The sequence below is a fragment of the Erythrolamprus reginae genome, chromosome 6, assembly GCF_031021105.1.
Source record: "Erythrolamprus reginae isolate rEryReg1 chromosome 6, rEryReg1.hap1, whole genome shotgun sequence".
NCBI classification, from domain to species: domain Eukaryota; kingdom Metazoa; phylum Chordata; class Lepidosauria; order Squamata; family Dipsadidae; genus Erythrolamprus; species Erythrolamprus reginae.
Window position 1 is genome coordinate 51,988,590 of NC_091955.1, and position 27,967 is coordinate 52,016,556.

Consider the following 27,967-nt stretch of genomic DNA (forward strand, 5'->3'; position numbering starts at 1 on the left):
GCACTCTAGCAGTTTGAACCTAGAATCATGGGATGGAGTGAGCTCCCATCACTTGTTCCAAGCTCCTGTCCCCCTAGCAGTTTGAAAACATACCATCTGCAAGTAGATAAATAGGTGCTACCATTTTGGTGGTGGGAAATGCCAGATGCATTCTGTACAGGGAGCAGGAGCCAGCACTGGGTCTGCTTAGATGCGATTGATAGAAGACTGGTAGAAGAAATCCCCACATGATCTAACTCCCTCAAGAGTGTTGCTGGTCAGCTGGTGAGAAGCTAATTCTCCCACCCGAGTACAATGCCAGTGCAATAACTGTTGGCTGCCAGAACACCTGCCTTTGTAGAACATTGTAGACTCCCTGACCCTGTATGTCATATACTAAATAAGTAATAAATAATCTCTCCTATTTGAAGATTTCCAGGTAGAAAACTCAGCTGCTGTGGTCTAGAGGTGGAGTTCTTACCTCACAATCAGGAGGTTGTGAGTTCGATCCTAGGTGTAGTGGCAGATGTAGCGTCATCTGCTTGGGCAGGGGGTTGGACTAGATGACCTGCAAGGTCCCTTCCAACTCTCTTAATCTGTTAAATCCACATTCAAAATGATATCAAGTGGGAGGAAAGGTTCTATGTGATAGGGAGAGGAAGAATGGACTGGTATGGTTTTTTGGTCACAGGGCTTTTCTTATTTTTTTTGTTTAGACCTGTAGCACAAAATTGTAAGCACTATTTTGAGGAGCCCCCCCCCCAACACCAACATCAACCTACCTAATAAAATCCTTTTTTCTGTGAGTAAAATCACACATTGTTCTTAATAGAATACTTCAAGCATTTTCAAAGTATTCAATGTTGGTAATTTGATCCTGAAAGACCAGTACATATTTCACTTCACAGCTGCTTATCAATAGGCATTTGTTTATTCTGAGCAAAAATTCTGCTTTGATCTGTGTCCAATGTAAATTGAATCCCAATAATCATTTAATATAGCATAAGACTTTGCTCATGTTTTTCAAATCAGGAAGTATATATACAGTTTCTTTAAATTGTAATCTTTAGCCATACACTAATATACTGCTAATACTAATGTATTTAAAAAAGAATACAGTAACTCTTAGTCACTGAAAAACAGAATGACTACAGGTAGTCCTCAATTTATGACCACAATGGTGACCAAAATTTATGTTGCTAATGAGAATTTTTGCCCCATTTTATGACTTCTCTTGCCACGAGTGAATCACTGCAATTGTTAAATTAGTAACTCAGTTGTTAAGTGAATCTGGCTTCCACATTGACTTTGCTTGTCAGATGGTATCAAAGGATGACCGCATTACCCTGGGACACTGCAACAGGCATAAATGTGAGTCAGTTGTCAAGCACCTGAATATAAATCATGTGACCATGGGATGCTGCAAGTCATAAATCTGAAAATTGGTCATACCACCTTTCTCAGTGCCATTGTAAGTTCAAATAGTCACTAAGTGAACTCTTATAAATCGAGAACTACCTGTATTCTGAGATTCTTATCCAAATCAGGATTTAAACAGTGGAATTTTCTAAGTTAATGGAAGCACTTCTAGTTAAACTTGAAGGGCAAATAAAAACTACCAGAATCTGCAACAAGAAAAACCTTAAAAGGCTTACAAGTCACTTTGGGACAGGCTGAAAGAAAAACTAAGGTGCGGGATTATGCAATGTACCCATTGCCTTTTTTCAACAAACAAGGGGGAGGCTTTGGGAGTAAGAACAAAGCCCGGACTGGAGTTTTGCAAATCGATGTCAATTTGTGATTTGCTAAACTAAGATCAACGGCCAGTTTTCCACGTTCAGAAATCCAGCTCGACTTTTGGTGTTGACTTGGACAAATACTCGTATAGTTTTCTTTTTCTGAAGGGGACGGCCTCCCTTTAGTTGTACACATAGAGCACGGACGGGGCGCCTTCAGGGAACATGGTGGTAGTTCAGGGCAAAAAGACTTTGCTGCAGCAAATTGTGCGCTGCTGCAGCCGCCGCGTCTATCGGGGATCGACCGGCGGGCTCGGAGGCGTCACACAGCTAAGCAAAGCGCCGCCTCGGGTGCGTTTTCCGAGCTCCTGGGCAGGGGGCGCCCCTCAAGCTCGCCCCCTTCACCTCGCCAGCACTTTTGTCTCCCAGGCAGCCGCGCCTGCTGCAGGTGACTATGACAGGGTTTTCCAGAAGTCGGTGGAGAAGCCGGACCAACTTTGGGCCGAAGCCGCTCAAAGCATCACGTGGCACAAGCCATGGACTAAAACTATGGAAAGGAAAGATCCCTTTAGCACTTCTTGGTGAGTGGCTGGCGAGGCTCGCTAAACTCTTGCTCTGCCGATGTCATAAAAGGGAGCGTCATAAAAATCCCCGAGTTTTTTCTTCAGCTCGCTGGCCCGGTCGAAATTGTTGTTTACCAATTGGGGAAGTTTGCTGTGAGTCTTTTAGTCCCCGCGTCTTTGCAAAAAACGACACTTGTGGAGTTTCTACAGACCATCCAGTAGTTAAGGCACAACATTCATGTCAGGAAAAGATGACACCATTTTTTTAAAAAGGCAAAATTAGTATCCCACAGGATTTTTCAGAGTTGAGTTCTCTTTTAAATATTGCTGGGTTCACTGATTACATGTTCTTTGTGAATACACGTCCTATTGAAAAAACTGTAATGACCTCATTTCCAGTACATACAGATTGAAACTTTTCTCCCTTATTATATAATACTGAGGACAGTATATGAGTTAAGTACAGCGAATTCTTATGCACTTGAATAGATAATTAATGTGCCTCATATAAATAAGATTAGACATGTATTTTGTGTTGTGATTAGTTAGGTGTGAAATGTAAGATTATTTAAACATGTAATTTCCAATATAATGCTCTCTGGATATGTTTATAACCAGGGGTGGGCTACTGCCCGGACAGGGGGAACGCAGTGGGGTAACGAAAATGGAGCGCCACCCTAGAACACCCAATTTGCACTGAAAGATGTTGAAAGTAAATGCATAGACCACGCCCACAGTGTGGTAGTAAAAAATTTGGTAGCCCTTCACTGTTTATAACACTTATCTACTAGCCAGAAGGTCACCCAAGAAAAGGTTGGTTTGATGTTCCTCCCATGAAGTAGATTGTCCTTATAATATTAGCACAATGAACATTTGTAATCCTGGATATTAAAAGTGATTACATTATGGACAATATCAATGTTCGGAAACTTCAGATCGTGCAGAATGCAGCTGCGAGAGCAGTCATGGGCTTACCCAGGTATGCCCATGTTTCACCATCACTCCGCAGTCTGCATTGGCTGCCGATCAGTTTCCGGTCACAATTCAAAGTGTTGGTTATGACCTTTAAAGCCCTTCATGGCACTGGACCAGAATATCTCCGAGACCGCCTTCTGCCGCACGAATCCCAGCGACCGATTCGGTCCCACAGAGTGGGCCTCCTCCGGGTCCCGTCAACTAAACAATGTCGGTTGGCGGGCCCCAGGGGGAGAGCCTTCTCTGTGGCGGCACCGGCCCTCTGGAACCAACTCCCCCCGGAGATCAGAACTGTCCCTATTCTTCCTGCCTTCCGTAAACTCCTCAAAACCCACCTTTGCCGTCAGGCATGGGGAAACTAAACATCTCTCCCTGGGCACGTTGAAGTTATATATGGTATGCCTGTATGTGTGTATGTTAGTATAGGGGATTTTCTTAAATTTATAATATTTTAATTAATTGGATTGTATTGGATTGTTTTTCACTTGTTGTGAGCCGCCCCGAGTCTTCGGAGAGGGGCGGCATACAAATCCAAATAATAAATAAATAAATAAATAAATAAATATTTAATTGCCCCTTTTCATTTTCTTTGTATAGCTGAGCTCTAAAAACAGGTTTGTCCTGCTTTCAATAACACTGTAATGATTGGTGAAAGTGGACCAAAACAGAGCTTCAGTAACCCTCAACAGATTGTTCCTCTATATAGTTACTTAGTAAAATGAGCAAAACATATTAGATTGCTGGTATTTTTATATGGAATTAATGAGTATTTGGAAATTATTTTTAATATAAAATGATTTAGGAAGTATTGCTATTAGTTTGCTGTTTCTTGGAAATGCACTTTTCTGTTGACAAATGTAATAATAGAATAGAATAGAATTTTGTTGGCCAAGTGTGATTGGATACACAAGGAATTTGTCTTGGCGCATATGCTCTCAGTGTACATAAAAGAAAAAGATACATTTGTCAAGAATCATGTGGCACAACACTTAATGATTGTCATAGGGGTCAAATAAGCAATGAAGAAACAATCATTATTGATAATAATCTTAACATATAAGCAACAAGTTACAGTCATGCAGTCCTAAGTAGGAGGAAAAGGATGATAGGAATGATGAGAAAAATTAGTAGAAGTGCAGATTTAGTAAAATGTCTGGACAGTGTTGAGGGAATTATTTGTTTAGTAGAGTGATGGCGTTCGGGGAAAAAACTGTTCTTGTGTCTAGTTGTCTTGGTGTGCAGTGCTCTATAGCATTGTTTTGAGGGTAGGAGTTGAAACAATTAATGTCCAGGAGGTGAGGGGTCAGTAAATATTTTCCCCGCCCTTTTTTTGACTCGTATAGTATACAGGTCCTCAATGGAAGGCAGGTTGGCAGCAATTGTTTTTTCTGCAGTTCTGATTATCCTCTGAAGCCTGTGTCGGTCCTGTTGGGTTGCAGCACCAAACCAGACAGTTATAGAGGTGCTGTATCAGCAGGTCCTTAGGCAGTTTGAGCTTTCTGAGTTGGCGCAGAAATAACATTCTTTCTTGTGCTTTTTTGATGATATTTTTGATGTTAGGTGACCATTTTAGGTCTTGAGATATGATAGAACCTAGAAATTTGAAGGTCTCTACTGTTAATACTGTGTTGTCTAGTATTGTGAGAGGTGGGAGGTGAAAGGGTTTCTTCTAAAGTCTACCACAATTTCTACGATTTTGAGTGTGTTCAGTTCTAGATTGTTCTGGTCACACCACAAGGGTCTGTAACCTAATTGTGCTAATAACTTCTGTGTTGACAGAGATCAAAAGAAAAAAAAAGCACTGCTGACCTGAGACTTGCTGAAAGCCTTATCTCTGTTTTGTCATTTAAATGTGAACTGGGGAATAATGTACAAAAGTGGTTGCACTAGCCCTAAGAGGTTAGACTTTTTTTCCTGAATCTCTTTAACTCCTGTTATGTAGACATCTGGTTCATAGGATGAACAGTGCTTGAAAGCTTTTTTTAAAGTGACTTTTAATCAGTGTTGACTCCGAGTGATTGCCAGGATTAATTTCCACAGTTTTCTTAGGAAGATTTTCAAGTGATTTGTCATAGCTTCTATGGAGTATACCACCCTATCACCCATTTCCTTCCACTTATGACTGTAACTTGTTCCTTGTATCCTTAAGATTTTTATTAATGTTGATTGTTTCCTTGTTGCTTATTTGACCTCTATGACAATCATTAAGTGCTATACCTCATGTTCTTGACAAATATATATATTTCCTTTTATTTATTTATTTATTTATTTATTTATTTATTCATTCATTCATTCATTCATTTATTTATTTATTTATTTATTTATTTATTTATTTATTTATTTAGATTTGTATGCCGCCCCTCTCCGCAGACTTTATTTTATGTACACAGATAGCATATGCACCAGACAAATTCCTTGTGTGTCCAATCACAGTTGGCCAATAAAGAATTCTATTCTTTTCTATTCTATTCCATTCCATTCCATTCATGATTATTCATAAGTGATTATTCAGTTAATTAACTGAATGGGTTACTCAGGAGCAGACTTTTCAGTGTTGGCTTCCTGACTTTGAAATGCTGTCACCAGTGAGGTACATCTTAGGCTATCATTTTTAGGCCAGGAAAAGCATTTTTATTTTTGGAGACATTTAAATAATGTATAATGCTGTCCTTGTGTGTCCAATCACACTTGGACAATAAAATTCTATTCTATTTTCAAGTTCTTGTTGCTGCTATTATTTTCTAAGTCTAACTCCTCTTCTTAACATTTTTGCAATTTGAGACCGCAAAATGCAAATTTGGAAACTTCAAGTAGAGCTCAATTAAACAAACACTCCATATTATATATACAGTGGTACCTCTACTTAAGAACTTAATTCGTTCCATGACCAAGTTCTTAAGTAGAAAAGTTTGTAAGTAGAAGCAATTTTTCCCATAGGCATCAATGTAAAAGCAAACAATGCGTGCAAACCCATTAGGAAAGAAATAAAAGCTTGGAATTTGGGTGGGAGGAGGAGGAGGAAGAAGAGGAGGAAGACAGCACTCACCTCCCATACACCCGGCGTGAGGCTGCCTCCCATAAACTGTGCCAGAAAGAGAAACCCAGGGGGAATGGCAGGAAACTGGCCGGGCCTTCGTGCCGCTCTCAAATTTCCTGGGAAATTTTCAGGGCTCAAGTTCTTAAGTAGAAAATGGTTCTTAAGAAGAGGAAAAAAAGAAGAGGCAAAAACTTCTTAAGTAGAGGCGTTCTTAAGTACAGGTACCACTGTATATATGTGTGTGTCCCAGTTAAGCAATCTCTCTCTCCCTCTCTGTATACATATGGAAAAGTTTTATTTGTTTCCATTCCCATCTCATCAGTTTTAAAAGCTCTTTTGAATTAACTTCAAAATAAAAAATGAGTTTAAGTATCTATCACTTCAACTGGGGTCTGAGGCAACAAATAGGCTCAAGTCGATCTCTTCTGACCAGACTATTATATATATATTTATTTTTTATTTTATTTTATTTATTTATATATTTTGTCATACAAATATAGTATTGTATTGTAGTATGTTTAACATAATATAAGTATAAAGTAGAGATAGAAAAGATAAAAAAGACATTAGGACAGGAACGGTAGGCATAAGGGTGCACTTATGCACGCCCCTTATAGACCTCTTAGAAAAGGGGAGAGGTCTATTGTAGATAATGTAAGATTGAAGATTTTGGGATTGGGGGAAAAAACAATAAAGTCCGATAGTGAATTCCAGGCATTGATCACTCTATTGCTGAAATCGTATTTTCTGCAGTCTAGTTTGGAGCGATTTACATTTAGTTTGTATCTATTGCATGCTCTTGTGTTGTTGTTAAAGGTGAAGTAGTCGCTAACAGGGAGTACATTGTGATGTATGATTTTATGAACAACAGTTAAATCAGTTCGGAGGCGGCGTAGCTGTAAATTTTCGAAACATAGTAATTGAAGTCTGGAGGAGTAAGATAATTTGTTGCGTGAGGAGGAGTGGAGGACTCTTATTGTGAAGTATTTCTGGACTCCTTCAATTGTATTAATATCTGTTATGCAGTGTGGATTCTATACAGGTGAGATGTATTCAAGAATTGGTCTGACAAATGTTTTGTATGCTCTGGTTAGTAGACTGGTGCTTCTAGAGAAGAACCTGCGTAGAATTAAGTTTGTGACTCTTAGTGCTTTTTTGTCAATTTTGTTGCAGTGGGCTCTGGCACTTAGGTCATTGGAAATGGGTACTCCAAGATCTTTGACTGAGTCTTCTGCAAGTTCAGTTTGTCCAAGTGTGTATTTAGTATTCGGATTCTTTTTACCAATGTGTAGGACAGAGCATTTGTTGGATGAGATTTGCAGTTGCCAGTTGTTAGACCATTCAGCTACATGGTCAAGGTCCTTTTGAAGGGTAGAAGTATTATCAAAGGTATTAAATAGCTTAACATCATCAGCAAAGATAACACAGTTGCTTGTAATATTGTCACAGAGATTGTTTACGTAGAGTATAAAGAGAGTAGGTCCTAGGACACTGACTTGGGGAACACCACTGTTAACTGGAGCAGGATTAGATATGGCATTACCTATTTTGACCACCTGTTGTCTGTTTGACAGGAACACTGATATCCAATTGTGCAGTGGTCCTGAGATGCCATAGGATTTTAGTTTCATAAGACGTTTGTCGTGAACTACTGAATCAAAGGTTTTGCAAAGGTCTATATAGATTGCATCAGTTGATTTACCCTGGTCAATTTGGGTAGTCCATATGTTTTTGCAGTGTAAAAGTTGCAGGTTGCAGGATAATTTTTTTTCTGAAACCGAATTGTTAGTTGGAAAGTAGGTTATTCGTTTCAAGGTGGAGTGTAATGGATTGATTAATGATGGATTCCATGACTTTGCAAGTGATGCAGGTCAAGGAGATTAATCTATAATTTTCAACATTGCTAGGATCACCCTTTTTGAAAATAGGGATGACCGTGGCTAGAGACCAGAGTTTAGGTGGGAAGCTAGTTGTAGAAGATATTTTGAAAATTATGCTTATGTTTCAGCCAGAGTTGAGGAGAGTTTTTTTATATATGTTAGCAGTTCATTGGCCAGAGACTACTTGGACTTCAGCCCTGCTTTGCCATTTCTGGATACTTATCTGGAGATGTGCTGAGCCAATCTGCCCAGATTAATGTGTGAAGTTGTAGCAGATAACCTCTGGAGCACTATGCATCTCCAGTAGTCTGCAGACGACACTTGGAGGATTACTTTGCTATACATTTTTATTATTTGTGTGTATTTTATATAATATTTTAATGTGTGCTTTATTGATTGCTTTCACCTGTTGAAAGTGTTTTTTGGGACTTCCGGTCTGGATAGAGACCGCAGCGGAGATAGATGTCAACATTTGGGCTGATCATAATCCTGTGGTAGTCCATATGAGAACTAAAAATAAACAGGTTAATTAGTGGATGAATAGAAATATTTTGAAAGATAAGAAATACAAGGATTGGATTGAAAAAGAATTAAAAATATTTTTTGAAATTAATAAAAATTTAGATACTACTCCACAAAATTTATGGGATACAGCTAAAGCATACATTAGAGGATTAACGATATCCTACACAGCAAGACATAACAAGGAAAATTAAAAAAAATATGAACAATTAATAAATGAATTAAAACAATTAGAATCTTTATCCCAACAACATATAAAGAATAGAGATTTGAAAACAGAAATGAGTGTAATCAAACATAAAATTAGATTGATAGAACAAAATCAAATAGCTGAAAAGATAAAAAGGGCTAAACAACATTATTTTGAACACGCGAACAAACCAGGCAGATGGTTAGCATATAAACTTAGAAAACAGAGGCAATCAAAACTTATTAAAAAACTAGAGGATAATGATGGTACAATAAAATATGATACAGAAGGAAAAGCAGATATTGTGAATAATTTTTTTAAAGAACTATATACAAAAGATATTACTAGTGAAGATGAAGTTTTTAATTACTTAGAACATTCAGAATTACCACAAATAACGGAAGATCAACAGAATATTATGGATGGACCAATAACAATGGAAGAACTTTTAACAATAATTAAAAAACAAAAAAACAACAAAGCAACTGGCCCAGATGCTATACCGGCAGAATGGTATAAAATAGAAAATGAAACAATAAGAAATAATATGCTAGAAACGTTCAATGAATGTAGACTTGAGGGTAAAATTCCTAAATCTTGGACAGAATCATTAACAACCTTAATTCATAAGCAGGGTACGGCACCAGAAAAAATTAAAAATTATAGGCCTATATCATTATTGAACATGGATTATAAGATCTTTACTGCTATATATGCGGACAGACTTAAAAGAGTTATAAATGGAATAATACATCAAGATCAAAATGGTTTTTTACCAGGTAGACAAATCAAAAATAATCTTAGAATTGTCATAAACACGTTAGAATACTATGAGCAACAACCAGGGAAAACATTATCTTTAATGTTCTTAGATGCTCAAAAAGCTTTTGATAACCTTAATTGGATATTTATAAAAATGCAATTAAATAAAATGAAATTTGGCTCAAAATTCGTTAATTTAATAGATGCCATTTACTTAAAACAAACAACGAACATAATATTGAATAATGAACAATTAACAACACTTGAGATAAATAAGGGAGTTCGTCAAGGTTGTCCCTTATCACCATTGCTATTTATTATGGCTTTGGAGACTTTATTAATTAAAATAAGAACAGACCCTAAAATAAAAGGCCTAACTGTAGGTGACGAGACGTACAAAGTTCAAGCCTTTGCAGATGATTTAACTTTTATAATTGAAGAACCGATTAAGACAGTCCCAATATTAATGCAGACAATAGAACATTATGGAAAGGTAGCAGGTTTAAAGATAAATAAAAGTAAAACACAATTTTTAACTAAAAATATGAGTAAAATCCAAGAAAACAAGTTAGAACATATCTCTGGAATAAAGATTGCTAAAAAAGTAAAATATTTAGGAATTTGGTTAACAGCTAAAACAATAACTATAAAAAATGATAACTATTTAAAATTATTGACAGAAATTAAAAATGATTTAGAAATTTGGAATAATTTGAAAATATCTTTTTTAGGAAGAGTAGCAACAATTAAGATGAACATCTTGCCTAAAATTTTATTTCTATTCCAGGTAATCCCAATAAACCCAGGGAGTACTTTCTTTAAAAATTTAACAAATATAGTTAAAAAGTTTTTATGGCAAGGGAAAAAAGCAAGAATAAAAATTAATTGTTTAGAAGATATTAAAGAAAGGGGTGGATTTGGACTTCCAAATTGGAAATTATATTATCAGGCGGCCGCCCTAACATGGATTAGAGATTGGATTACTCTAGAAAATAAATGAACCTATAAATCTATTGATATAGTAGCTAATGTAGAGAGAGTTTGAGCGATTCTTTTTTTCTCTAGAAAATTTGTTTTCCTCGTCTAAAAAACATCATAATTCTTATTAATGGCACTTAGATTCTGTTGCCTATCTTTTTTCTCCTCTAGTTAACTTTTTTTTCTGAGTTTGATTGGTGCTGTTTAGGTTCTTAATTTCTCTCTCTCTCTAATAGTGGAGAACATGCTACGGATGCTTAGTTATAAGTAAGTAATTTAGGCTTTCCCTCCATGATATTGTTTCTTTTATGCTATTCTAAACCTTTCGTGATCAATATTCCATTATGTAGGTATGTGCAGAAATAAATGGGGGGGGGGGGGGGGGGAGAGAAATGGGGCTGTTTTTCATTTGTAAGAATGGGAAGTAAATTGTGGTTTGTCCTTGGGTCCTTGTACCTTGTTTTAAGTAATTTAGATATTTCTCAAAGAAGCTTGTGAAGTTTATGTATGTATTGAAGTATTAAAATTGACAGAGAATGAGTGGGTACACAGTAGTCCCTTGTTCAGTAAGCATGTCTGTACAGTCCTGTGAGGGAAGCGATAATTAGCTTTTCATGGTGAAACTGAAAATAAATCCAAGGATAAGTGGAAGCTAGGGGCAGAGATAACAAAAGTTCAGAATGGTGCATGGTAATTTCTTTCATCAATTTACAAGGCCAGCCATCTTGCAAACATGAGTTTAGTCAGCTAACGTTAAAAAAAAAATCCCCCAAAAGCATACTATACTACTTAGGAAATCAGGAATCAATTCAACTAACTTCCTATCCCATGCTTGGGAAAATAGCAAAGTCTCAAAGGCTTTTCAAAAGGCGGACAGGATCGTGGGCTGTTGTGAAGACAAGCTTTGCTCTAGGTGAGTTACTACACAGTAGAAGCAAAGACCTCAAACACATAGTGTAGCTGTCCCACCATCTATGTCATAACATCATTGCATGGATAACATGTAGTTTATATAGCCAAAGGGATGGCACTGATGTAAATTACATAACTGATGTCAGTTGCATTATGATCTTATAATGAAAGTGACATTATTTGCGCCTCTTGTTGCCCTTATCATAGACTTTCAGTATAACAAAGAGCTGTTAAAGCATTGGGAAGCATTGGGGTTTCCTGAGATTTGGTCCATCCTATCTTGCACAATCTAAGGTAAATTAGTTAACCACCACCTGTATAGGAAATTATTTGAAGTGTGAATGATAATTTTATTCAATTAATTTTACTTGAATTTATTTTTAAAATATTTTTTAATGTTCTTTTATTTTGTGGTAACTTGGTGTCATTTCAGTTTTAAAAACTGATGTTTTATTTATTAATTCTTGTTTTGCAGCATTCACCTCTTGAAGGAAGATAAGTATATAACTATTTCAAGGAAATATTTAGGCAAACGTCCCTCTCCAAAGACCTATAAAACAGTTTGTTGTGTTAAATTTACCATTGATTCAAGCTAACAAGACACTGCTTTGCTTTGCAGATTTTCTTATATAAATTCTGCTTTTGGTCCATGAGATATATAATTTGACCACAAAAATACAATTAAAGGTTTTTACTTTTAATTTGTAACTCCAAATAAATGAACGTCTCAGTTGGTGAAAACATTTTATTAATTGTATTTTGACCTACATAACCTTTCTGCATTGTATTTTATCATTTTATCATTACTGCAGTCTTCTCTCCTATAACCAATTTTTTGTAACATGAATACAGATTGTACTTGGATGTTAAAGTAAAGATATTTCTGAGATCTATTCTTTTTTTCCTTCAGATTTTACTTTCTTTGTAACTTAAGTTATTTAGGCTAAAAAATCCTGATTGTTGAAAAAAAAATCACCCAAATTCCTCTTTAGCCACTAAAAATGAAAACTGTGAACCCTAGAGTTAATTATGGATCTTGAAATCTTTTTCTTCAAGAGTAGTGCCGAATGTGCCAAGTTTAGTGCCATCATTTATAAATAGACCTCCCACTGGATAACTAGGTTATATCCTGAAGTTCTATGTCACAAAACATAAATTTCTCTGTCATCTGTTTCTGTGTCTCTGTGTATCTAATCAGGATTCCCGGTTAATATTTCCAAAATCAGCGCTGAATCTCAAAATCAAGCAATTATACAAATCTACACCAGCATTTTCTGCTTGTACTTCCGCATAATATATACATATTTCTGCACAATAACCTAATTCTAACTTAAAATGGGATTAGTTTTGATATTTATACATTATTTGGATATTATATAGGAACTGTAATTAGATTTGTTAGAACTATATACTTGTAAGTAATGTTATACAAATTGGAAAAAAATCAGGAAAGAAAAATTGATTTATTTAATCTGGTGCCCACCATATTAGTATTTAAATCGATTTTTCAAACCCATTTTCCTTTTTTAGGTTTGTTGGAGGAGAGCTGAATATTTGCTATAATGCTCTGGATCGCCATATTGAGAATGGACAAGGGGATCAAATTGCTATTATCTATGACAGTCCTGTAACAAATGTGAAAGAGTTTATAACTTACAATGAAGTTCTTGAACAGGTATGTATGTGCGTGTGTATGTATTATCAGCAAAATATGTTATCTCTATCTCTGTCTACACCTGTCTGTATGTATGTATTGTATGTATCTATCTATCTATCTATCTATCTATCTATCTATCTATCTATCTATCTATCTATCTATCCATCCATCCATCCATCCATCCATCCATCCATCCATCCATCCATCCATCCATCCATCCATCCATCCATCCATCCATCCATCCATTTGGAAAAGATACAGTTGCTCTGTGTTGTTATTGAGTTTGTTCTACCACTGAGACCCTTCTCTTGTTTGTTTTTTCATAACATTTCACTTGAGTTGAGTTTGACTCCTGATGACTTGTACAGATACATCCATGTTCTTTTCTTGACCATAGTAAACATGGTTTCCCAATTTAATTTGCACTCCTTCTATACAAGTGCCCTTTATGTCTGATTTTACTTGGCTTTTTGAGATTAGCTGAGGTCAGAGAGATGCTGCCCCCTGCTGTGGCTATTTACTATTTTTAATCTTTTCAGTTTAATTACATGTAATGTGACAGTGCAGTAGGTTAACAATTGAAAATCATTAGAAGATTGTCTTTAATTATAGATTTTTACCATAGAATAAGAAGATGTATAATTAATTCGTACTGAATATTGAACTGAATGTCAATGCAATGTTTGTATAACCAAAGAGCTGTATGAGTGGAGATGATCAAACTACAAAGTGCTTTCTTTGTATAGTTCTGTATTATATAGATGAAAGCTTCTGTCTTCTGTGAGCAGCTTTAAATATGTAGTCCTATTTATAAAGGTTTTTGTTTCAACTAAGATTGACAATAGATACAGTGCAAAGGGTCTGCATAAATATGCCAATGAGATATTTCATTTTTTCTTTTTAAAATTAATTTACAGACATTTCTAAATTTCTGTTTTCACTTTGTCATAAAGTATCAAATGTAGATTAATGAGAAAAAAAAGAATTTCAATAACTGTAGAATCAAGCTACAGCACAACAAAATTGACAAAAGTGAAGGGGGTCTGAATACTTTCTGAATGCTCTGTAGACTAGGTAAGATTTGGAAAACTATAGGAATAGTTCTGTTTAATAATCAGGTTTAGATCTTGTTATGTACAAGGCAAGATATCAGATAGCTTGAGGGTTTTGTTTGAAATGGGGATGTTTATACTCCAGAAATAGGCAGGCCAGGGCCAGGGCCAGGGCCAGGACCCATTCTGGAAGAGATTTCAGTAATTATACATGGTGAAATAAATGTATTAAGTGTCTGCATTAGGTACCGATTTTGGTCATTATTATCTCAACTTCTGATACTGGGAAAAAAAGTAAAAATGTTTGTTAAAATCCACCAGCATTTTGGTGAATCTGGGGGCCACAGAAGAAAAAAAAAAGGATATATTTCTTATGACCTTGCTATAAAACTTTGATAGATGAAGAGAATTCTGAGGATTTAAGTCTAAATGAAAGCATGCTGTGAAATATATAATTTTTAAAAATCAAATATACTGTTCTTGTAAAGACGGCAAGTTGCTGTCCTCTGACTTAAAAGATTTCTAAAAATATTGTATTGCTTTTACTCATTATTTAAATATTTATATGGTTCTCAGCTTTTTTCATTATACAGGTAGTTGTCGACTTACAATAGTTAGTTTAGTGACCATTCACGGTTACAATAGCACTGAAAAAAGTGACTTATGACCATTTTCAACACTTATGACCATTGCAGCATCCCCATTGCTATCTATGTTGTGAGCCGCCCCAAGTCCTTGGAGAGGGGCGGCATACAAATTCAATTAATAAAATAAATAAATAAATCATAATGTGATCAAAATTTGGATGCTTGGCAACTGGCTCATATTTATGGCAATTACAGTGTCCCAGAGTCATGTAATCACATTTTTTGGCCTTCTGACAAGCAAAGTCAAAGGGGAAACCAGATTCACTTAACAACTGCAATGATTCACTTAACAGCTGTGGCAAGAAAAGTTGTAAAATGGGGCAAAACTCACATATCAAATATCTCACTTGGCAACATAAATTTTGGGCTCAATTGTGTTCATAATTGAGAACAACCTGTACAGATCATTATACAGATAAAAACTACTAAATTATTTTTATTCAAATGTGTAAAAAATGTTGATTCACCCTGATACCATACTGAAATGCCTCTATTCAGAAAATGGTGGACAAGAGTTTATGTGAAGTGGATTAAATTGCAAACAAAAATATAGCATTGAATATGATATATGGGTGATATTGTTACTGCGTTCTCTTTCCTACTAGCATCAAGCTGACCATTATTTGAGAAACACTGCACGAGAGATATTAGAATGCCTTTTGGGGAAAGATACACAACTTCCTCCTCTATTAGATAAGATTTGAAAAAGACAATCTATTTCTTCACTATAAAATAATTTTTATTAGATATAAATATTAAAAATATTTATTTCTTCAATCTATGCTTTGTGATTTTGAAAGGAATAAGCTATATTGCACTCCCTACACATATACAATACTTACTTCTTTCTTTCTGAAAGTATGTTGCAGCTAATATTTTAAAACAGGAATAGCACATTTACTGTTGATAGGTTGCTTTTTTCTGATATTGGATAGGGATATTTTGTTTTTCTGACAAGTGTTTAGAGACTAGGGGAGATAAAAAGTCAACTACCTACATAAAATGCAAGTTGATTCCCTACAATAGAAATACAAGGGACTATATCAAAGGACAGATGAATTGAAATGCCTTTGGGCCTTGTATTTTTGTGTATTTGTTTGATTTTTTTTTCCTACAGGAGCTCCGCATGAAAACCCTTGCATATTAATATGTAATATCATGAAATGCAAATTCTGTATTTTGCATTGGCGCTCATTCAGTTTTATTTGTAAATGATGTAAATTGAGAATACCTGTATAGCCAAATACTGTCTTTTCTATGTATTTATAATGTGAAGTTCAATGTTTATGTGAATTGTTTTCAAAGAATAATATTTTGTAGTATAAATGAAAATTTTAGTGTTCCAAGAGTAGATATACCAGAAATTTATTTTAAGAGGTAAATTGGTCTGCATCAAGACATAAGCACATAAATGATTGCAATTGGATTCATTTTTATTTTGGTCTTCAACCAGCATAAAAATGTATGGAATTACTCACAAATTACAAATTGTTAGTAGCATCTGAAAACAATCTAATCTAAATATATAATATTAATAAAACATACCTGTAATAATACCATAAACGAATACTTCAAACTACACACACACACACACATGCATACAAACACACACACACGAGATTGAATAGATAAAGATAAAAGCTTATTACAGTTCTTTCTGAAGTTACAAAGAATGCATACTAAATACAGACGGAAATTAAAATGAACCTCAAAGTATTAAACAACGTAAACTACGGATGTCAAACTCACGGCATCATATTGCTGTCACATGACATTTTGTGATGTTTTTCCCCTTCACAGAGCTGGAGGAGAGGTGTCCTATGTGTGATGGGCCACCAGTTTGACACTCCTGAGTCCTAAACTCTCCTATTTAATTTTTTTAAATACATATTTTGCATCAAATTGTATATACATTCTATATTCTGGAAAGATTGTGAAAAGTTTAGATCAAAGTGAAACTTACTTTGTACTAATATATACTGTTAAGCCCAACCCTATGGAATTACCTCTTTATCACATCGGTTCTTTTAATAAAGTCTAAACAATAATTAATACAACACACTTTTAAGTTCGTATCAGTAATTGTAAATTGCTACTTTTACAGGTTTCCAAGCTAGCTGGTGTTATGCTGAGTCATGGTGTGAAAAAAGGAGATTGTGTTGTCATCTACATGCCGATGATACCACAGACAATGTACACTATGTTAGCTTGTGCAAGAATAGGAGCTATACATAGTCTTATTTTTGGTGGATTTGCTTCGAAAGAGCTTTCCAGTCGCATTGATCATGCCAAGGTAATAAACATGTCTCATATTCTGAGTTAAAATTGCAGTATTATGATAAATACTTTAAAAATGAACTTGACTTTCACAGATCTCTGCCAGCTTAATTGTGTGAGAAGCTCAGAACTGATGCCATTTACATTGTTTATATATCACAAATAGCCAATACTGATATATTTTATTACTCAGCCATGAAAAAAAAAATGCTTACACTTGTTTTGAAGTAATTTCATATCTAAAAGTTGCACCTTAAAAAGCAACTTTTTTATAAGCAAGCTGACCTAGGTTTGAAGGATAATACGTGCATTCTCAGTTCAAGCTATATCTTGATTTTTCTGAATTCGTGAGAACTTAACACATAGCATGAATTTAGACATACCGGTAATTTAAATTTGGATAGTATGCTCCTTTAACAGAACTTCAACTGATCAATATAACCTTTCAAGCAAGAGTCCATTTTTTAGCATTGGATAAATTTGAACTTTAGAGTGCATATTGTGGCAATGCACAAAAGATATATTTATTGAAAGAATAGTCTATCATTCCCTACCACCTTCAGCTTTCATGTCTTCTTCACTCAAAACTATTCTGAAGAAGTCACCTGAGGCAAAAAGCCTATTAGACGCTAGATAACGTGTATACACCATGTTACTTAATCCTGCTTTGGGTGATGCCAGCTGGTTATTTTGTATGCTTTTGTCATCCCATTGGTTCATTTTTTAAAAAGTTATAATAGGGAATGAATGATGGCCTTTATCAGTAATTTTGTTAATAAGATTTCCTTTGATCTTCTAGCAATAAGTTTATTAAAGATAATTCCTCCATGTGTTCAATACAATGAATTTGAATGTCATGACCGGAGGCCTTAAATTTCTTATCTTTTTTTTTTTACAGGTAATATTAATCAATTACAGTGTTGAAAAGAAAGAATCCCAACTGCTTCTGTGCTAGTGCTTGCCTGCTTTGCAGATGGTTATGTTGTGGCTAATTCTTGTTTTTCTCTAGACTAACAGTATTCCAAAAGTATAATTTAAAGGTAGGAGTAAAAATGAATGAAATTTCTTTCAGATTCCAGAGAGGATGATTTGTTCGAGTATTTTCTGCAGAACAAAATTAAACTTGGTTCCTTCATATTGTTGGGTTTTTGTTTTTTCTAATCCAGTGTAATGTTGGAAAGAAAGGATGTAAAAAGGCTCAGGGCTTTTTCTCTTTACCCATCAACAGGATAACTTTCCCAAATCAGAACAAGATTGAATGTTATGTGGGGAGGAAGCCTGAAAATTGATGAACTGGCTAAGAGTTGTTGAAGAAAATAATATTCTCCCATCTTGTTAATGCATCTCCTAGAAAGGGCAGCTGGGTAAAGTTTTGGAATGTTGCCAACTGTTCCATTCTAATCCCTCCTTCTTTATTACATAACACAAGTACAATATAGATAGCCCGTGCTGTATTTCTTTGTGCAGACTTGCAAAGACAGCGTTGTAGTTTGGGGAAATACAGATACAATCATTATGCACTTACCCAGACTTTACATATACAAGCAACTTGTATACATGCAACATTTTCACTGTAATAATTAATATTTTGGGGGGGAACCTTAACCATTTGTACAGATTAAGTTAATCTTTCAGACCTTTGGAACTAACCTAAAGAAAGACTCAATGGTTGGTGAACAACTGCATTGGAGGGAATGCCTAATAAGGAAGTTTCAGATTGTGATTAATATAGCATTACTGATTGAACAATCTAAACCTGTATTTGATGTAATGAGCAAAACCCTTAGATTAGGCAAAAGATAGGCTGAGTTCAGTCTTTGCATCAGGCTAAGAATCATTTAGTTTTTTAATGGGGGGGGGGTGTTGCACTAAATATTGGGGGAAAATAAAAGTTTTTGATTTAAATTTAAAAACATTTATGCCACAGGGTGATGAATCATAGACTTGAAACAACTTGTAATTCTAAACATGAAAAGGAGTCATTCTTTTGTTTTGCTGCAAATTCATACACATTTTATTTAAACAAGCATTTATGCATGTATTGAGAGAAAGATCATGGGATTCTTCAATGCTGTGTGGATTCTTTGCTTGTGACGTAGGATGTATAAACTTGATGTGTACTATAATTTGAGTTTGTATGTATATGTATGTGTGTACACATATGTATAATATACTCTCTTTTTTTTAGCCAAAACTGGTTGTAACATCCACATTTGGAATAGAACCTGGAAGAAAAGTGGCCTATGTGCCGCTTCTAGAGAAAGCATTGGAGATGATCAGTCATCAACCAGAAAGAGTTCTGATTTATAGCCGTCCTAATATGGTAATTATAGCAGTTCCTCAGTGCTCTAGTCTTTTAAATCCTATTTCCATAAATACCATATTTTTTAGAATATAAGATACCCCAGAGTATAAAACACACCTTACTTTTGGGGGAAAATAAGGGAAAAAAATCTACCTACCAGGTATTCATTTGGCTAGTGTCTTTAGTCTGTTCAGCTTCAGCACACTATTTTATCCCCTGATTAGAGCTAAAAATACCTTTTTCAGAGGGAGTAGGAATGAAAACAAGAAAAATCTGCTTTGGAGGGAGTGGGGATTTTAAAAAATGCTGTAAGGCAGGAAGATCGTTAGCACTGCCTTAGGGCTGAAAAAGTGTTTTTCAGAGAGTGCAGGAATGAAAACAAACCTGCAAAGACTTAGGGCAGGAAAAAACCTTCTTCAGAGGGAGTAGGAAACTGGGAAGATCGTTAGCACCTAGTTAGGGCTGGGAAAAAAAGCTTCCAAAAAAACTACATTCATAGTATAAGACACATTCAAATTTTCAGCCTCTTTTAAGGAGGAAAAGGGTGCATCTTATATTCTGAAAAATAAGGTAATTTAATTGCAATCTCTAATTTCATTGGACTCTGGCATTTCATCATTTTGTACTGAATTTCCTGTTCTTTACAGCCTTGAAATACATTTATATATGCTGTTATATTTACTAAAATTCTTGCATAAAGATGATTTTATTATTATTTTATTCTTTTCTCTCTGTGTGTACATAAATGTGGTTTTTACAAGAGATAATGTTACTACCTTGTATACAGGGAGCTGTTCCTCTTAAGCCAGGACGCGATTTGGACTGGAATGAAGAAATGGCCAAAGCAAAGCCATGTGACGCTATTCCTGTACATTCAGAACATCCACTTTATATTCTTTATACGTCAGGAACTACTGGTACACCCAAGGTTGGTCTGTATTTCAATGGAAATATTTGTGATCAAGTTATGTTCTACTCCAGATCAGGCAATATTTAATTAAAGTTAATTTTTCCCCTCTTTAGTTTTCTCCTAGGTTTTGTGTGTGTGTGTGTGTGTGTGTGTCAATGTTCAAATTCTGTTCATCCTCCTAACTGATCTGATACAACCTTCCTTCTGTTTGGAGTTAGGGATAAGATTAAAGGCCTGAACTTGTGTATATTATTAGCATATGGTCAAAATAAATGGAATATTGAGAGGGGCGGCATACAAATCTAAATAATAAATAAATAAATAAATAATAAATAAATAAATATTGCAGTGTGGGTAAAGAAGTAGCAACAAAAGTTAAAGAATTCCCATAAGAACAAGAGAGATCATAGCAACACAGCCACCTTCTGTAACAGAGATGAGATTGAAGAAAGAAAAGGCACATTTAGCTGTAAATCTAAGATAGAAAATGTTTAGGCATCATAAAAAGCGTAGGTATTTTTACAAACATATTTCCTAGTTGCCTAAAAAGATGTAGGCAGGCACCAAGTGACCTCTAAAATTCATTTGTTATTTCATGATATATTTAGTCTTGGTGTAAATGGTTGTTTGGGGAATGATAGGAGGTAAGTAGGAATAGGCTGAGTTTTTCAAACTTATCAGGCTAGAGCTTTTTCAGCATTTGGGAATGGGGAAGAAAGAATGTATTCCTTTTTTTTCCTTTTCCTGCCTCAATTACTTCAGCTCTTATTCCAGCTATTGTTGAAATACACCTTGATAGACATTATTGCTGTTCAACCTGTTCCAGAATCACGCCCCTCCTTATGAACATTGCTGCCTTTTGGGAGAGGGGAAGTGTCTTTTGCCCCTCTATACTTGCTCCTCAACTAGCCCATCCCTTTCTGTTAAGGAGCAATGTGGGGCACCCAGAGAAGTTATAGACACACATCCCTTAAGAAACAGTATATAGTGAAACCAGCCAGCTGCAGACTCAGATCTGCAATTGAGCTGGGCCAGTCAGTCACTGAGTTGACTCTGAGGATTTGTAAGGGTGGCTGGCTAATGCCAGGCAAGATTGTCCATGCTGTTCTAAATACTTGGAGCAGAAAAGAAACTTAACTGGTGGGATGTGCTGCTCCAGCATGAATTTTGGAAAGTGCAGGGAAGGCTGGTTTTTTTAAAGCTTGAGTTCAGCCTGTGCTTAAGCAACATTGACCTGGTCTTTTCCAGTACAGTGATCCCTCGATTTGCGCGTTCTCGATTAGCGCGAAACGCTGCAACGCGGTTTTTCAAAAAATATTAATTAAAAAATAATTAATAATAAAATAATCAAAATAATAATCAGTCTTCTATGTTTCTATGTTTCTTTAATTTAAAAGCTTGCGAGGATCATTTCCCGCACGCACGCGCACCATCCACCACCTACCCTCTCCTCACACGCACACACAGCACGTTTGTTTCGGACGTCCAACCTCCTCCACAATTCCCGTCTCGGGGTTGCACCTTCGGGGGCATCGGAGGCTGCCAACTGAGCACGACTTGCCAGAAGTTTCGTGACTAGAGCGCGTTTGGATAGGAAAAGACGGACGGGGTGGGAAAGGGCGGGAACGAGGACGGGCAACGGCGATTGTCTCATCTTCCCGAGCGAGAAGAAGAAGAAGAAGCGGTGCCAGTCCCGCCTTCCTGTTGAAGGGATAGGGCTGTCCGGAATTCCCTCCCTGTCACAGGAGAAAGCTTCAGTTTCCCCTTTGCCTTTACCCCATCTTCGGCTCCTCGCTGCTTCCGCGCTGCGGAGCAGATCAGCTGTTGGGCGGCTGAAGGAACCTTCCCTTGGTCTTCCCCGCCGCCCACACGCAAACTCCACCATCTGCGCATGTGCGGCCATGAAAAAAATGGCGCGCATGCGTAGATGGTGTTTTTACTTCCGCATCCAGTATAACGCGGAAATCGGTTAGCGCGGGAGGTCTTGGAACGTAACCCCCGCGCTAACCGAGGGATCACTGTATTGTTCTGTGTTAGGTCTATTAAGTCATTGTAGCAGTTTCTCTGGCTGTGGAAGAACTGGTAAGCCAGCAGTGCTAAGCAGTGCTAAGGTGGCCTCTTTGCAGTTAGGAGGATACATGTGGGTGGGAAGCAACAGCTGTTTCATTGCACTGAATTGCATTCCTTTTCTGCCTCACATGCACACACTAAATTAAAAAATGATTTAAACCATAAAATGTTCCTCCAAATGATATTTTACTCAATAAAATACCAGAAATGGTGACTATGCCAATTCAGTGGATGTGTGGATTTTCCAGCATGTATCATTTCCACATGAAAATGATATGGATTAGAAAATAGAAGCTATAAACCTCCAAAATACTAACTATATTTTGTAGTGTTTCAGCTGAGAACACTCAGGAATGGGAACACTCTGACTCTCCACATGTTATTGATAGCGATGGGTTCTAACTTACCTTGCTGCTGATTTGCTTCCTCCCGTGCCACGTGGCTGTGCCCCGTGGGCATGTGCGCTTTGCATGCATGCACAGTGCTGAAAAAATATTAACCCCCCCACAAAATGCTGGAAAATAGGCTTCTGTGCATGTGCAGAAGAAAAAAAAACCCAGAAAAAACTTTTAAAAATTAAAATAAAAAAAATCAAAAAAGAAAGATGGCAGCATCTATGGATCAGGATTGACTGAATTGGTTCCGTGATATTATCATGATGTCATCAGCGGGTAGCTACCGGTTCGGCTGAATCTGTCTGGATTGGGAGGAACCTACTTCTGGTTATTAAACTATATATCCATCTATTATGACTTTGTTAAAATTCAGAAGTATCTGGAAGATTGCAGAATATTCACCATGCTTTAAAAAATGCATTTGGATTAGCTTAACTGCAGAATCTCAATTTTTCTCTTACCATGGTAGAATTACACAGTCCCCATATTGCACGTAAGAACTAGCTTCTGAATAAAGAACAAATTTATGTATCTTGTAACCTATGCTTGGGATTGTGAAAGCTCTTAGAATTAAGGAGAAGTAATTTCCTGCAAGTGTTCATTTAATTCTAATTAATTATTTAAATATCAAATTTCTTTCATTCAGGGTGTTGTCAGACCAACAGGTGGCTATGCAGTTATGTTAAACTGGACTATGTCAACTGTATATGGACTTAAGTCTAAAGAGGTAATTTCAATTTATATAATATGTTTTAATTTAAAAAAATCTATACCTATATTTTAATTACATTTTATATTTCATTTTTAGGTCTGGTGGGCTGCATCTGATTTAGGCTGGGTGGTTGGTCATTCTTACATTTGCTATGGACCACTTCTCCATGGGAATACAACAGTTTTATATGAGGTGATTATTTTTAATTTTTGATTTTTTTTTAACTCATTTGAGTTGTTCTTCATCAAATAGTAAATAGACACATGCAATTATGTTAATTAATGTGTGATCACTATTACTATTTTTAGCAATAATGCTTTTCACCAGTCTCATATAGAATGTTTGGTTATGAGGTGATTAGGAAGGCTCTATCTTCCTAGAAGAAACAAAATTTGTAGAGCCCTCTCATCTGTTTAGCAGCTTATGATAGCCTAAGAAAATATTAGTTCCCTGCTATGTAAGCAAGCTACAGCAAGCCTGAAGTTTGCATGTTCCATATAGTATCTCTATATACTAGAGGTACAGATTGGAAGCTTTTTCCTCTGACATCTGGGGGACTATATTTTATTCAACTTCTAAGTAGTGAATATCTACTTTTAAAAGTAGATATTGTGCTTTTTTTCTTTGTATGTATTTTTATCACTATTATCTTCCTGTTTTTTTCTTTGTTATTATTTTAAAAACAATAAACTGAATACACATTTAAGTCATGAGAACAAATCAATTTCTTTCTCTCTCTCTCTCTCTCTCTCTCTGTGTGTATGTAATCATTTTTATTCTGGTTCCATCATGAGATAAGACTGGTCAGCAAGCTATTCAATATTAGTAAATAACCAATTTGTAAATTTAAGCATCACTATTAATCTTAACAAAATTAGGCTGGCTTGGATGCTCAGGCTTTTCTGCTACATCTTACAGCTTTTGTTAGAAGGTTGAACTAAGATTATAGAGAAACACTTGCAGCATATGGGAGAAAGGTACTAGGCAAACATTCCCCAGTAGGATATTTCACCAGTGGGCCTCAGAACTTTAAAGGCTCTGTGACTTATAGCTAATTGCTTTACTCTACTGTGGAAATAGAAAAATCTTATCAAAGATGGCTGCAAGGTCCTGGCAGGTTAATAAGATAGTTACTTTTCTCAAAAATATTAGCACCAAGGAATTAAAAAAGTTAATTTTGAAACAGAAAATATACCCAAGTCAGCCTCCAAGCCACTGAGATAGATTTGTATAGGTAAAAGGAACAACAACGATAAATCACATTGAAAGAGAAGAAGCTCCTTCCTCCCCAACTCAGTGTTTATCATCACCCCATCCACCATGGTCTTCAATTGCCAAAAAAAGGGTCTAGTTTCTATTGACAAAAAGCCTGCTCATACCTACGGTTAAAAACTGTACAGGGTTATGAATGTAAATCAACCAAAACATGAGAGAATGAATAAGTGAGGCTTCTTGAGTTGAGCTCAATTTTGATAATTTTCATGGATACTTGCATGAAGTTTTCTTGATAACAATTTGGAAAGGTGTGGTATTTCCAAATACAGGTATCTAGGCTTGAGTCTGCTTGAAACCCAAAGGTCAGCCTGGTTTTGTACCTACTGTGATGTGTATGCAATGTGTTAATAATTACCTGGTAACAATTCGATGCAGCACTTGCAAGACATGTTTTTTTTGTACCTCGGTAATTTATTCAGTGCATCAGCAGACAGCCTTGACACGCTAATGTGGGTGCATATGAATAATTTCCTCATGTTCGTACAAATGCATTTTAATCATTGTTTCAGCATTCTGCCGACAAGTTGATGCCATGTTGCAATGAGCCTTTAAACTGTGAAAGAATTATGGAATACTTTTTATCCAATTACATTTTTAAAACTAATCTCTTTATAGGGAAAACCTGTAGGAACTCCAGATGCAGGTGCTTTTTTCCGTGTGCTGTCAGAAAATGGAGTAGTGGCTCTTTTTACTGCGCCAACTGCAATTAGAGCAATACGTCAACAGGACCCCGAGGCTGTCCTGGGGCAACAGTACAATTTGACAAGGTGAATTTTGGCGTCTTTGCTTATCATATTTGCAGATGATGCAAAACTGGGTACGATAGCAAAGCCCTAGAAAACAGAAATAACATTAAAATGGGCCTTGATTGGACAAATGGCTTTAATAAGCTCTACAAACTAGGATAGCAAGACCAACACTCTCTGAATGGGGTTTTTATCTCATTAAACTTGTTTTGTATTTATTCCAAATATTTCATCTGTGGCAGATGCACTTCTAATCTAATTTATTTTATTCAAGAACCTATTTGAAAGATATTGTCAGATAACTTCAGTTACCTGACACCTTAATTCTCTTTGTCTTTAAAAAACATCATCTTCTAAAACTATTGCCACTTCTCATTATTGTTAGGTCTATTTGTATTATTTAATTCCTAAACTCTGCCGTGTTAGAATTTGTTGGTGAAAAAGTGTTATTTTCTATACTTTTACTTTTACACTAGATAGAACTGGACAAATGGAGCAAACTTGTATTTTTTAATTGAACAGGGTAATTATCTTCTTTTTGCACAGGGACTGGTTCTGAGTTTAAGAAGCTGATTCCATATGGAAGCTCTCAGTGGGATCACTTTCTATCTAATTCACTTTAAAGAAATCTAAGAATCCCTTTAGGAAATAGTTACTAAGTTCACTGCAAGTGTGAGGCTTGCCTAGAGATAACAGTTCATACTCTAAATAGTTTGAGCATTCTCCTGAGCAGTACATTTCAAAAGCACAATGCCTGCTTCAAGTGCTCCTATAATAAAAATACAATCGCAAGCTCCTTTTGCAAAACTCTTGTGGAGTTGTATCATTCTATTCTTGGTTGCTTGATCACCCCTGGATCTTCCTCTTTGGTCAATTTAAATCCTGTTTGTCTCTGAATTCAGGAAGTGAGAGTCACCAGCCCCAACCCTCCCTCCCCTCAAATCCATTAGACAGTTCTCCTGCTTGAAAGCCTTAAATTTGCTATCTTCCCCTCACTGGTTGATTGTGCTAACTAATCTGAATCTCATGCACTTAACCACAGCATTTATGTGGCTGCAGGGAAGTTGTGTGCCCTTTGAGATTGGTCAAGAAGCAGTACAAAGATTACAAGAATGCCACATTACTGTTGAATGGTATACCAATAAAAACCACAAAACCTATGGAGTTTCCTTTTGCTCCCTAGTAGACCAGACATAATTAAGGTGGAATTATTTTGAGTTTGTTTCTTATGCTTTATTTAATTTTCCAGGATTATCTCTTACTTTTGGTTAATTGTTACTGCATACTTTCTTCAAAATTATCTCAGCACATCTCTAAAGGAATGGAGTCCCAGCAGGGCACAGTACTGCAAGAAGAGAAACATTGTCCCTTGTTCCCTTTATCTCTGCAGGCTGCCTCTTGCATCATTTCTTTTTTTACTAGCTATTGTTCTTCTTTCTCTCATTTGTCTTTATAGGTCTATGTATGTGTGCCTATCTTTCACATGCACAGCAGCATTTTCTTCTTTTCTTAATGAACAAATCTAACCTGTGTTTCTTCTCTCTCTCTTTTTTTAACCTTTTCATTCTGGAAGGTCACCAATTCTTTTTTTTTCTGGATGTCATGCTGTCAAGCAAGATGTCTTTTATCTCTTCTACATACCTTAGTATCTGATGGTTCTACTGCCTTTGATTCCAACTTCTGTCCACTATAGACTTATTGAATCAGATCCCTAGCATTGATGTTAATTTCCTTACTCTTCCTTGCAAAGCTCTACACATTTGCATAAATTTACTTATTATCCAGCTCTATTGTAAGTTAGTACCACTATAATTATAACAATTGTAGTAACAGAATCCTGCAAGTATGAATCCTTCCTTTATCTTTGTGCTATTTAGGGAGGCACCTGTCTGAGTCATTTACTCATTTCACTATATTGACTGAGACTTGCACACCTTTTATCTGACTACTGCCTTGGTAGCAGCTCTTCATCTTCTTCAGGGCCATTCTTTTTGCTCTCTACATTTACACAAGAAATGTCCTTCATCTAACAATGTGCTGTGTATGCGTAATGATAAAAGAAACTTGTTTCAGCAGCACATGCCATCAGCTGTGTGAAAATTATGTACGTTTGCTGTGCAAAAGGAAAATGTAATAATCTTCAAATGAACAATAAACAATCAATCCAATTTACAGACATTATGCTAAAATAAATGTGTTTGCCTCAAATGTCACAGATTCTTTTGCTGCAGTCAACTAACATGATTACTTATTTGGAAATCCTTGTAAGATGGAGAATCTGAGGCTCTAGGGGTTTTAAGTAATCCTTAAAAATCATATTTACGTACTCGGAAACCTCCCAAAGTTGTTACAAATCATACTTCTTAAAATGACAGGAGGATAATTGA

The 27,967-nt window shown here is 36.0% G+C and overlaps 1 protein-coding gene across 4 annotated transcripts in view; it reads left to right on the forward strand.

Moving 5' to 3' along the window:
* Positions 1-1,834: 1,834 nt before the first annotated feature.
* ACSS3 (acyl-CoA synthetase short chain family member 3) overlaps positions 1,835-27,967 on the forward strand; it is a 67,580-nt gene continuing 41,447 nt past the window's right edge. For 2 of the 4 annotated variants that reach the window (XM_070755765.1, XM_070755763.1), the window contains exons 1-8: positions 1,835-2,296; positions 13,065-13,209; positions 16,995-17,183; positions 19,356-19,490; positions 20,260-20,400; positions 23,494-23,574; positions 23,656-23,751; positions 25,450-25,601. In XM_070755765.1, coding sequence (XP_070611866.1) covers positions 1,941-2,296; positions 13,065-13,209; positions 16,995-17,183; positions 19,356-19,490; positions 20,260-20,400; positions 23,494-23,574; positions 23,656-23,751; positions 25,450-25,601 — 1,295 coding nt within the window. In that variant the 5' untranslated portion in view covers positions 1,835-1,940. Of the gene's footprint in view, positions 2,297-11,741; positions 11,829-12,009; positions 13,210-16,994; positions 17,184-18,176; positions 18,208-19,355; positions 19,491-20,259; positions 20,401-23,493; positions 23,575-23,655; positions 23,752-25,449; positions 25,602-27,967 lie in introns of all 4 variants that reach the window. The other 2 variants (XM_070755767.1, XM_070755766.1) reach the window with 2 other exon arrangements.